At 41.1% G+C, this 11273-nt stretch overlaps 1 protein-coding gene across 1 annotated transcript; it reads right to left on the bottom strand.

The window, feature by feature from the left end:
- Positions 1–7548: 7548 nt before the first annotated feature.
- LOC146978007 (major histocompatibility complex class I-related protein 1-like) lies at positions 7549–10135 on the bottom strand. Its single transcript, XM_085790550.1, has 3 exons — positions 10064–10135; positions 8171–8473; positions 7549–7682 (listed from the first exon to the last, which is right to left on the bottom strand). Exons 2-3 carry the CDS (start codon positions 8385–8387, stop codon positions 7549–7551), a joined length of 351 nt encoding a protein of 116 aa, XP_085646676.1. The 5' UTR covers positions 8388–8473; positions 10064–10135.
- Positions 10136–11273: the final 1138 nt, after the last annotated feature.

Consider the following 11273-nt stretch of genomic DNA (forward strand, 5'->3'; position numbering starts at 1 on the left):
GGTCTACAATTAGGAAAACAGGAAAAGAAAAAGCTAATAAATATGGAAAAGCATTTTCTGAAGAAACTGCATCACATTTTTCCAACTTAAGTTATTTAAAGGAATAGTTTGACATGTTAGGAAATGTATTTGCTTGCTGAGCTAGATTATAAGGTCAATATCACTTTCATGTCTGTTAGCAGGGTGTGTGTGTGTGTGTGTGTGTGTGTGTGTGTGTGTGTGTAAACTAGAACACTGTCAGAAAGGAACAACTTGCACGATTTCCTGCACTTATATAAAATGAGAAGGAGTGCTTACCTTTGTTTCAACCTGGGAAAGGATCTCCCGAAGTGTCCTTCCAATTATTCAAAGAAGTCCCGCTCAAGATCTTTACTTGCCACTCTTGTGAATTCTGCAAAGACCTTGAAAGACAAACACAACCCAATCACAAACACAATCAATTATGATTACCCCTCCTAGCACATGTTTAAGTTGCATTATAATTTGATGGTACATTACAATTAATTTATATTTTAGCACAAACCATGGCACATCACACATTCACTTTTCTGTCTTCTCACTCCTTTACATTCTCTCTCCCTGTTGCAGCTGCTCCAACACAAGTCGACATGTGGGTTTTAGTTAGCTGGCTTAGCTAATGTTAGCTAACAATAGCATTAGCCTATCTCCAGAGATATTTCCCATGTTCAGAAAAAAATGCCCTGCCAAAATTTTAGTTGTACGCTAAGTTATGAAATTGTAGCTGACAAAAGACTTTGAATAACTTACCAAGAGACCCAGAAAATGTGGTGTTCCTCCAAAGCTTTTGTCCACGGCTTCTGGAAACTTCCCTTGTGCTGCTCTACTGCGCATGTGCACTGCCGAACCTCTGCGTTAACTCCAGCAACAGAATGTTACAAGTCCAGTTTACTCAGATGAACTTAGTTTCAAACCTCTTTAAGGAAAAATGACTACATACTTACATTCCATGAGTTAAGTCAACAGGATAGGGACAGATAAGTAAAGTACACTTTTATGATTTGAGTAAGCACAGTTGTTACCTTTTAGAGTGTACTTCTTTTATAAATGTATACTTTATAAGGTAATTTTAAGTTTACAAAAGTACACTTTCAAGTATACTGCCTCAGTTTTAGTATAAAATGAGTATACTTGCAGTACACTTTAATAAACTACTTTTTGCTATAAGGGGATCATCAGTCAATGTGAAAAAGTCCCAGACTGGAGCCTTGATCTTATTCCTGTTCCTGTTCTTGTCGAGCAAAACGTCATATGAAGCTGTTTGAACCTTAATGTTTATCCACTCTTTTAGTTCAGGGGCTTTAGGTGTTTTGCCCCGGCAGCCGTTTCTGGCTTCTGTCTCCTAATCCAGTGGTTCTCAACTGGTGGGTCGCGGACCCGTTCTGGATGGGTCGCAGACAGCTGGTCAAAAAAGTAAATAATATTTAATGTACATCTGATGTTGGACATGTCTTTTATTTTGAAAAATAACTTATATTGAAAGGCACACGTGTCACATGAACACATGCAGTTGTAATGGTCCTCCTCAGTTTCTTATTATTTGCTCTGAATGCAAAGATATCAGTTTCTTATTAAAGCAGAAGTAAGCGATCCGGTCGTTTTGGCTAATGCTGCGTTCCAGGCAGGCTTTTGAAACCGTAAGTTACAGCTTCAAGTCACAACTTATGACTTTGTAGCGTTCCAGGCAACCCGCAACTCGCGTTTCTCCGACCTGTTGCCTGTGAAAGTCACTATAGAGCGATTCGGCGACGTCACTGGAAATCGAACGGCCGCCATTACTGCGGTGACAACTCACAGTCAGGCAGCTGTTGGCTCTGTGCGCGAAGCGGGCATTTGAATGCAAGTGGACCTTTTCTCTTCCCTTTCTCTTCTGCGAACATGTCCAGGAAGGCTGGGAGGACATGTGCCGTCCTCGACTGCTCTAATATCAGCAAAACACAGCCCCTTACTTCAGGAGGAGTGTCCGTGTTTAGACCGTAACGTTACGTACAGCGTGTCAGCAGCAGCAGCAGCAGCAGCAGCCGCCAGCGATGCAGTCACAGCTGACCTGTACAACCTGGCTACTCTCCCTTCTCACCGTTACCTTCACATCGTGTGGACAGTCTGTGAATGTCTCACTGATCCCTTCAATATGATGTGATCATGGTCGTCTAAAAGCCGGTGTAAAATATGTCCGACCCATCCGGAGCTCAGGTAATTTTGACCATAAATCAGAGACCTGTAATTGACGTTTTTTCTGATCATCGGAGGCCAGCTGGTCAATAAAATATTCTTGAATATCTAAAACAAAGCAAAAGTTGTTGTTGTTTTTATAATCTTATTCATGTAGCCTGTCCACATGATTAAATATCCCGCTGCTGGCTTGCTAACGTCAGCACGCATAACGTACCGGTATGTTATATCGTTTATGATACAGTCTCTTATCTCCCTGTTACTCTAATCTTTCCTGCTAATCGCTCAAACAAATGATTAATTACTAAATGAATATTGGTATTCATGTAAGATACCTTAATCAGTTACTGGGGGGCACTAAACATCACAAATGCAGCCTATTTATGATGCTGTCATAGAGAATCAGTTTACTATGACTGACACATGTCACCGCAGCAATGGCGCCGCCGCAAGATGGCGGCATACACAAAACGTTCTCCGAATCGCTCTATAACGGCCACTCGTGTTTTTCCGACCCATGAACTCGTACCAGATCGAACTTCACAGGTCGGAAAAACATGAGTTACGGGTTGCCTTGAACGCACCATAACTTCTTGTCAGCCGATGGAGTTAGCAGCCCCCGCCCTTGTCATGGATCTATTGGTCCTCGTCCCTACGTCACCACATTCACGCGCATCCCTTGGCTGCACACACAGACCTTCATGCTGTTCTCTCTCCTCATTGGATAAAACTTGTAGGATACCAGAAAAGTTTTCTCCTCGGCTCAGAGCAGAGCAGAGTGACTGACAGACCCGTGTTTCAGACCAAACACTCTATATAAGTGATTGCTGTCGGAAGATATAACTATTTAAGACTTATATTAACACAAAAATATCACTTACTTCTGCTTTAATGTGGCCTGAATGCAGTGAATCTTGTTTTGTTTTGTGGGTCTTTATTTTGTGCAATTTGATATTTATTCACTTTTGTGAATATGCTCTGAATGCAGAGATGCATTAGAAGTCAAATATATCGTTTTGTTGGTCTCCATTTTGTGCAGTTTGATATTTTTTTATTCACTTCCTTCTGTACATGCAGTTGTCATGGTCCTCCTCAGTTTCATTCAGGTGCTCTGAAATGCACTTTGCTCAACAAAGAGCAAAATTAGTTTTTAAAGGCTTTAAAAAAAAATAAATCTTGGTTTGAATTCTATAAAAGTGGGTCGCGACTTAATGACCATGGGACAATGTGGAGCCCAGAGTGAGACTAGTTGAGAACCCCTGTCCTAATAGACATCCTTCGTCTCATTTTAAACGACCTGGTTAATTAAAACTAAAGTTTCCTCTCATGTTTTATTTCCTGGTGTTACTTCCTGGTTCTCTCCTCTGGCTCTAATTTTAGCTGCTCTCAGTCTTTTTGCTGCAGTTTGACCCATTTTCATTATGTAATTGTGATTTGTGCCGTGGTGTCCCACATTCTGCTGCAGTCCACAGAACTCATGTTGTCTCTCTTTCTGTCGCAGACGAAGCCCCGAGGCCGCAGCCGAGCCGACGCACCGTCATGACAACACCACCCAAACATCCCATAATCACCTGGCAGCCATGTTCCTCTGAGGTCAAGGTGTTGTTGTTGTTGTTGTTGTTGTTGTTGTTGTTGACAGATCGTCTCAGTTTGAGCACTAACAAGTTGCTGGATGATGAAAACCTGAAGAGACGTGAGCTACTTGGTGTGTGTGTTCATGTTCTTAGTGTCAGTTCAGTGTGTCGTGTGTTTCTTTCTTTCTTTCTTTCTTTCTTTCTTTCTTTCTTTCTTTCTTTCTTTCTTTCTTTCTTTCTTTCTTTCTACCCCTTTCTTTCTCTCTCTCTTTCTTTCTACCCCTTTCTATCTCTTTCTTTCTTTCTTTCTTTCTTTCTTTCTACCCCTTTCTATCTCTTTCTTTCTCTCTCTCTCTTTCTTTCTTTCGTTCTTTCTTTCTTTTTCTTTCTCTTTCTTTTTTTCTTTCTTTCTTTCTACCCCTTTCTACCCCTTTCTTTCTTTTTCTTTCTTTCTTCCTTTCTTTCTACCCCTTTCTATCTCTTTCTTTCTCTCTCTCTCTTTCTTTCTTTCTTTTTCTTTCTCTTTCTTTTTTTCTTTCTTTCTACCCCTTTCTATCTCTTTCTTTCTTTCTTTCTTTCTTTCTTTCTTTCTTTCTTTCTTTCTTTCTTTCTTTCTACCCCTTTCTATCTCTTTCTCTCTCTCTCTCTTTCTTTCTCTTTCTTTTTTTCTTTCTTTCTTTCTACCCCTTTCAGTCTCTTTCTTTCTTTCTTTCTTTCTTTCTTTCTTTCTTTCTTTCTTTCTTTCTTTCTTTCTTTCTTTCTTTCTTTCTTTCCTTCTGACCAGGTAGAAAGTTACTCAGCCATGCGGAGACGGGACTGGGTCAATAAAACCTCCATCCTCCTCCTCCTCCATCTTCCTCGTCCACCTGCTCTGATCTGATCTGGGCTCATCTCTCCTCCGGGGGGAGGAAAGGAAAGCAGCAAAATAAAGACCAGCGACAAAAAAAAAGCTTCAAACTGAGAGAAAGGAGGGCAGAGAGGAGGAGAGGAGGATGAGAGGAGGGGGGGAGGAAAGGAGGGCAGAGAAGGAGAACGAGGACAGACCGGAGTCAGACAGGTTCACCTGACGACACATCTGTCGCTGCGACTCACCCTCTATAATCCCCCTGGGGGGCGGGAGGGGGGGGCAGACTTTTATTAAACATCCAATCAGAGCAGTCGTCCAGGAAAGGGAGGTTTACCTTTGATTTCTATCTATCTATCTATCTATCTATCTATCTATCTATCTATCTATCTATCTATCTATCTATCTATCTATCTATCTATCTATCTATCTATCTATCTATCTATCTATCTATCTATCTATCTATCTATCTATCTATCTATCTATCTATCTATCTATCTATCTCCAGTCCCAGTCCTAGTCCTAGTCCCAGTCCCAGGACCATATTATGTTTTATATTGTATTCTTTTAAGATGTGCAAAATAAAAAGAAAGAAAAGGAAAAGAAAGAAAGAAAGTGACCCCTACTGCAGGGTCTAATGACTGGTCATCTACAGGAGCCATCAGATGTCAGATGGGGTTTTCTGTCTTTGTTGTTGTTGTTGTTTCACATTTCAATAAAGTTCCCACTTTTCAAAACTTCATTCCACCCTGTTCATCTGTGACTCCAGTTACAGTGATATTTTTCTTGCAATTTACCCGTCCATTCAACTGAACGTATGGCGGCAATGCTGTTTATAAAATCCTTCTTTAGCTTCAGTAAATGTGCTGCCATGGTGACTGATGACTTCCTCCCTCTGGTTCCTCTGGATTATCGGTTAGTTACCATCTTGTGTGTGATAAAATAAATGTTGAGGTGTAATTAAGTTTTCTCACAGCTTCTGTTGTCTGAAAGAAACAGTCTCATCTGCTTCGTACAGGTCGTCATACTTCACCTGACCAGGAGCAGGTCTGGTAGAAATGGCTGTTTTAAAACGTTGGAAACAGCGACACCTCCTGGCTAAACCACAGTATTGCAGGAGTATGTACTGTATGTGTAAGTAGGAGAATGTATCACATTATTACAGTAAAACTGCAAAACACAAAGAAGATTTTATTGAAAAACCATTGTCTATCGCACTGAGCTAATTGACAAGTGGCAGTGCTATGGTGGCTTCACAAATTGAGTAAGCCATTCACTCGTCGTGCAGGCAGATTTGAAACCACTGTAAGAAGAAAAGTCAGTATTTTGAGGTAAGATTCAATTCTATCTATTTTGTACATTTGTTTCACAAAGACCATCTGATGTGTTATCATAAACTCCCTCTTTGGGTCTTGAACCCACATCCTCTGACACCAAGAACCAGCGCCTAACTCACTGAGCTAATTGTCTAAGAGAGTGACTTCTCAAATAGACTCAGGGAGTCAAAGCCAGGCAGCAGTTGTCATGGCAGATTTCAAAAATGGTCAAAATGTCAGAAATTCTGTTAACTGAACAAAAATCTGATAATACATAAATTCTATCTTGACAGCATGGGAATGTTGGTGATTTGTTTTTAGCGATACGTGTTTTGTTTCTCAAGAGAAAATGTGATGTTTAGAAATGTCACTCTTAGATTGACTGCAGTTGTTCCCATGAGAGCAGAATTCAAAATGTTCTAGAAAATTCAGTTTTTGAGATAAAATTCTGATATTTGCCAAACTTCATCAACCAATTGAGTGAATCTGGCATGGGACTGGACCTTTGTGCAAAGTTTGGTGATTTTTCAGCCATGGGAAGTATGATTTCCTCGGAAGAAGAAGACGAAGAAGAAGAAGAAAGAATTCCTAGGAATACAATAGGGTCCTGGCAGCTAAGTAGCCCGGACCCTAAAGACGAAACAAAACAAACAAACAATTATGTCGCTCTCCAGTGGCCACATGAGGAAAAACACGTAAGACATAATGATCCACTGAATGATCCACTAGACAAGGTTTTATTGTTTGTGCCCCAACTGATAAAGTGTTTATATGAACTCTGGATGAAGATGTTAAATTGACTTCACTAATGAAAATATCAAATCTTTAACCCTTCGTGCTACATCAGTGTCTTTTTCTCTTTCAGTCCTGATTTCAGTGAGTTGACAGTTTGAGCAGACGTCAGGTTTTCAGGACTCTGGTTCCACAGGTCAGTTTATATTATGATTGTTGATCTGTCCCATAAGATGATTAGCAGACAGATGTAAACTGAATATTGATTTGTCCAAAAATCATTTAATTCAGCATTTATATCTGAATTTATTTGATCAAATACACATACAGATATTTACAGTTTGAACTTAGTGAATTAAAAAAATACAGATAATGAAAAAACAGGGACAAATACAGTCCAAACCAAAATGTAACAGCTGAAAGTGATCTCTAAACACTGAGTGTCCATTACTAAAGTAGATCAACACAGATGATTAACACCCCTGGTTACGTTTATGATTAAACATCATTAAGTGAACAGTAACATCACAGTTCACCTACACCTACATATTCAGTGACGTTGACACGATGATCAGTCCAAAGCTGAATCCAAAGAAACTAAAGCGTCTGAACCGAGAGACAGAAAAAAGACAAGTAGTTTCATTTGTAAACTTACTGTTTGCAGGTCTGAATCCTGAAACACAGGACAGATTAGGTAAGTAATTGAATGAAAACACACATGTGCAAGTTTTTAAGAAACAAGTTTTCTGCTTTAGCTGTAAAGGTGGAAGACCACCTCTTGACTAACACACTGCTGTTTTCCACTGGCAGAGCAAAAACCCTTTGAATATGTTTTTATGTATTCTCCCTCAGTTGCACCTGCACGGCCTGGCAGTGAAATGATCATAATATATCAACAGTGGAGTAAAAATAGCTTCTTGAAGGTGAGTCTCCATCTCCAGATGATGAATCCAGAGGTGCAGAGAACCAGCAGCAGGACAACAACACCTCCAACAACAGCAGCAGCTGGAAACTCTGAGGGAGAAACTGGAACCAACCACAACAATCACACTTTTTTGGTTAAAGGGACAACGAGGAGTTTCTATTCGGTTATAAAAAAGTCTCACGTTAATGTGGATGAATCTCCGCTACCCACACTTGTTAATGGGCCCATTTTCGATAAATATATCGTTCTGTCTCTATCGTTATTTTGTTATTATTAGTGGTGGCGGAAATGCTGGTCGAGCCGACCAACGTTTCCTTACTTTCGGTTTCGCAACGAGTCATGAGAATAACGCAGCTGAATCGCCGTTTATGGTCGGAACTACGACGGTATGTGAACCTCTTTGAACCTCTGACTTTAATTCTTGATGAATGAAAACATGAGTCTGTCTTGTGCCGGTCAAAATAATTTTACGGTGTGCGCGGAGGCTCATAAATGTAGTGTGAGAACGCTTCGCTTTTCCAAAACTCCTCGTTGTCCCTTTAAGAAAGAGTTTGTTTTCAATCTCCATCATCTCTGATGTCACTCTTACCCATGTTGGTCCTGATGTGAGCTTTGTCCAGTTTGGTGACGATGTCGTCCTTCACTCCAGAGAGCTGAAACACACAGTCGTACCTCCTCCAGTCTTCAGCTTTGACTGATGAGACGTCCAGGTCAACACTCATCTGGAAGGATCCATCATGGTTGGGGAGGATCTCTCCTTGGTCCACGTCCTCATGAAGCTCCTCTCCATCTTTGGTCCAGAACATCAGGGCTCTGTGAGGGTAGAAACCTGTAGCGTGGCAGCTGACTGGAGAGGAGGGAGTCTTCTGGAGGAGAGACACTGAGGGACGGACTGGAGAGAGAGAGATGTTAGATGTTAGATCCACATGTCACCAGAAACATCTGTGCAAAGATTGTCTGAAAAATGTGATGATGCATTGATGCAATAGTCGTCGAGACACTTCATCCTGATGTAGTGAACCTCAGTTGTGGTTGTGAATGTAGCTCACCTCATTAGCTCCTCCCCCTCCCAGGTGCAGTATAAAAGAGCCAAGATGGCTGAGCTCAGTCTCTGCTGGTTGCTTCCCAGGGTGGTGAGTAGGGTCCCCGCTTTTTAATTCATTTGAGTTTCAGTTGTTTTTCCCTTATTAATTTGTGTCTTCTGTTTTATAGGATCCCCTGCTGCTGTTCTGTTTTGTTGTTTTTGGTTAGGTTTGGTTTTGGTTTATTTCCCTCTTCTCTTTTGGACCAGTGATTTCTTTGGGCCTTTAACTTTTGGTTTATTTGGCCATTTGTGATTTCTTGTAGTTTTGATTTACTTTCATGGTCCTTTTCTGTTCTTCAGTTAAATACACTGTTTGTCAATTGGGTTGTTTTGTTTAACCTCTGTTTGCCTTTTGTTTCAGGGAGATCCTTTTTGTTTTGTTTTTTTGCAGTGTGGCCTGGATGTCATCAGCTGGGAGGCTAGTGGTGAAGACCTCACTCCTGTTGCATGCAAGTAGGCACTGGGGCACCTTAGTGCATGGTTTTGTAGTGTTTTTGTGTTGACACCCCAGGCTAGTGGGAATCGTCACATCTCTAGTAGTCTGCCTCCCACTGAGGCCCCAGCCCACTGATTTTAGTTTTGTTATAGTTAATTTGAGTGTGTTTAGCCGGCCTTTTAGATTTATTCTTTTATTAAAATTACTTTTAGATTTCTGTTAATAAAATTATTACCTTGTGTTTCCCCAGTTCTTTTGCAGCCAAAGTTTTCTTAAGTTTTATCCTTGTTTGATTTTTGATTTTGCAATAAAAATATTTTATTTACTGATTGTCTCTGCCTCCTTAGTCTTTCGAACCTGTATCCTTATAAGTTCTGCAATATAGTTTAATTTCTTTGTTCTTTATTTCCTGGGGTGCAATTCCCCAGGTGGCGTTGTTGGTCCCTTTTTAGTTATCTTTAATTATCCCCCCCTTCCCCTTTAATAGAGTTACAGTAAGCCCTTGTCACACTGACAGCAAATGTGGCTAATAATGCTGACGTTTATTCTTAAGGCCAATCCCACAACACGTACAACACATTGTATTAATGTAAAAAAAAAAGCAGAAGTAAGCAGAATGTTTGTGTTATAAGTCTTAAATAGTTATATCTTCCGACAGCAATCACTTATATAGAGTGTTTGGTCTGAAACACGGGTCTGTCAGTCACTCTGCTCTGCTGTAAGCCGAGGAGAAAACTTCTTGTATACTTCCTTGTATCCTACAACCTTTATCCAATGGGAAGGGCTGTGTGTGCAGCCAAGGGATGCGCGTGAATGTGGTGACGTAGGGACGAGGACCAATAGATCCATGACGAGGGCGGGGGCTGCTAACTCCATCGGCTGACAAGAAGTTAGCCAAAACGACCGGATCGCTTACTTCTGCTGCTTTAAGTATTAAAAAAAAGATGTGACTGTGACTCTACCTGTTCTCAGCAGATAGCTCTTCCCATATTGGACAGACAACTTCAGATATGCAGGACAAAGGTGAGTGTAGAGGTCCCTCTTGGATTGTGCTAATTCATCACTTGTTTTCTTTTTGATAATGCCATCTTCAGTTTTCACCCATTTTTGTGTCTGTCGGTCATATGCTACGTCTTCTCCATCATAACCAAGCTGCACAAAACTACTCATCTCCCCGGAATTGTCATCCCATTCACAGCCACTCCTATGCTGGAAGATGTGTCCACCTGGTAGAGAGACGGACAAAAGAGACTTAGAGGTTACTTAGATACATTTGCAAAAACCGGGAGCATACGTCAGTCCGACTGCCCACAAGTCCGACGGCTCATTTCTCCGACTACCCATTCTACAGTGTTGAGGTTAGGTTTAGGGTAAGGTCGGAGAAGTGGGAGGTCGGACTTATGACGCAAAAATAAAGAAATGTATGGTCGGAGTCGGAGAAATGGGTAGTCGGACAGACGTCATGCGCCCTGCAAAAACAGGATGTTGATATCTGATAACAGATTCATAGCCCATTTTTACAAACGGTTTGACTGAAAGGGCTTTACGCAGCATTATTACAACATCCTCTCTTTAGACCAGGGTGTCAAATGGCCCACAGGGTCCAATCCAGCCTGCAGGATGAATTTGCCATGTGTGAAAATTACATAGAAGACAGAAGAGGCATATTGTTGAAATTGCATGTATTTCTCTTGAGAAATTTCAGGTTGTTCATGCTTTTTTTTAAGTAGGCTATATTTTTGGGGGGCTTTTTTGACTTTAAAGCAGAAGTAAGTGATATATTTGTGTTAATATAAGTCTTAAATAGTTGTATCTTCCGACAGCAATCACTTACATAGAGTGTTTGGTCTGAAACACGGGTCTGTCAGTCACTCTGCTCTGCTCTGAGCCGAAGAGAAAACATTTATCGTATCCTACAGTTTTTATCCAATGAGGAGAGAGAACGGCATGCAGGGCTGTGTGTGCAGCCAAGGAACGCCGTGAATGTGGTGACGTAGGGACGAGGACTGTTATGGTGCGTTCAAGGAAACTCGTATTTTTCCGACCGTGAAGTGGTACCAGTTCGATCTGGTACGAGTTCACCGGTCGGAAGTTACGAGTGGCCGTTATAGTGACTTTCACAGGTAAAACAGGTCGGAAAAACACGAGTGGGTTGCCTGAAACGCTACAAAG

The sequence above is a fragment of the Trachurus japonicus genome, chromosome 11, assembly GCF_045865225.1.
Source record: "Trachurus japonicus isolate A0001 chromosome 11, Traja_1.0".
In the NCBI taxonomy this organism is placed as follows: domain Eukaryota; kingdom Metazoa; phylum Chordata; class Actinopteri; order Carangiformes; family Carangidae; genus Trachurus; species Trachurus japonicus.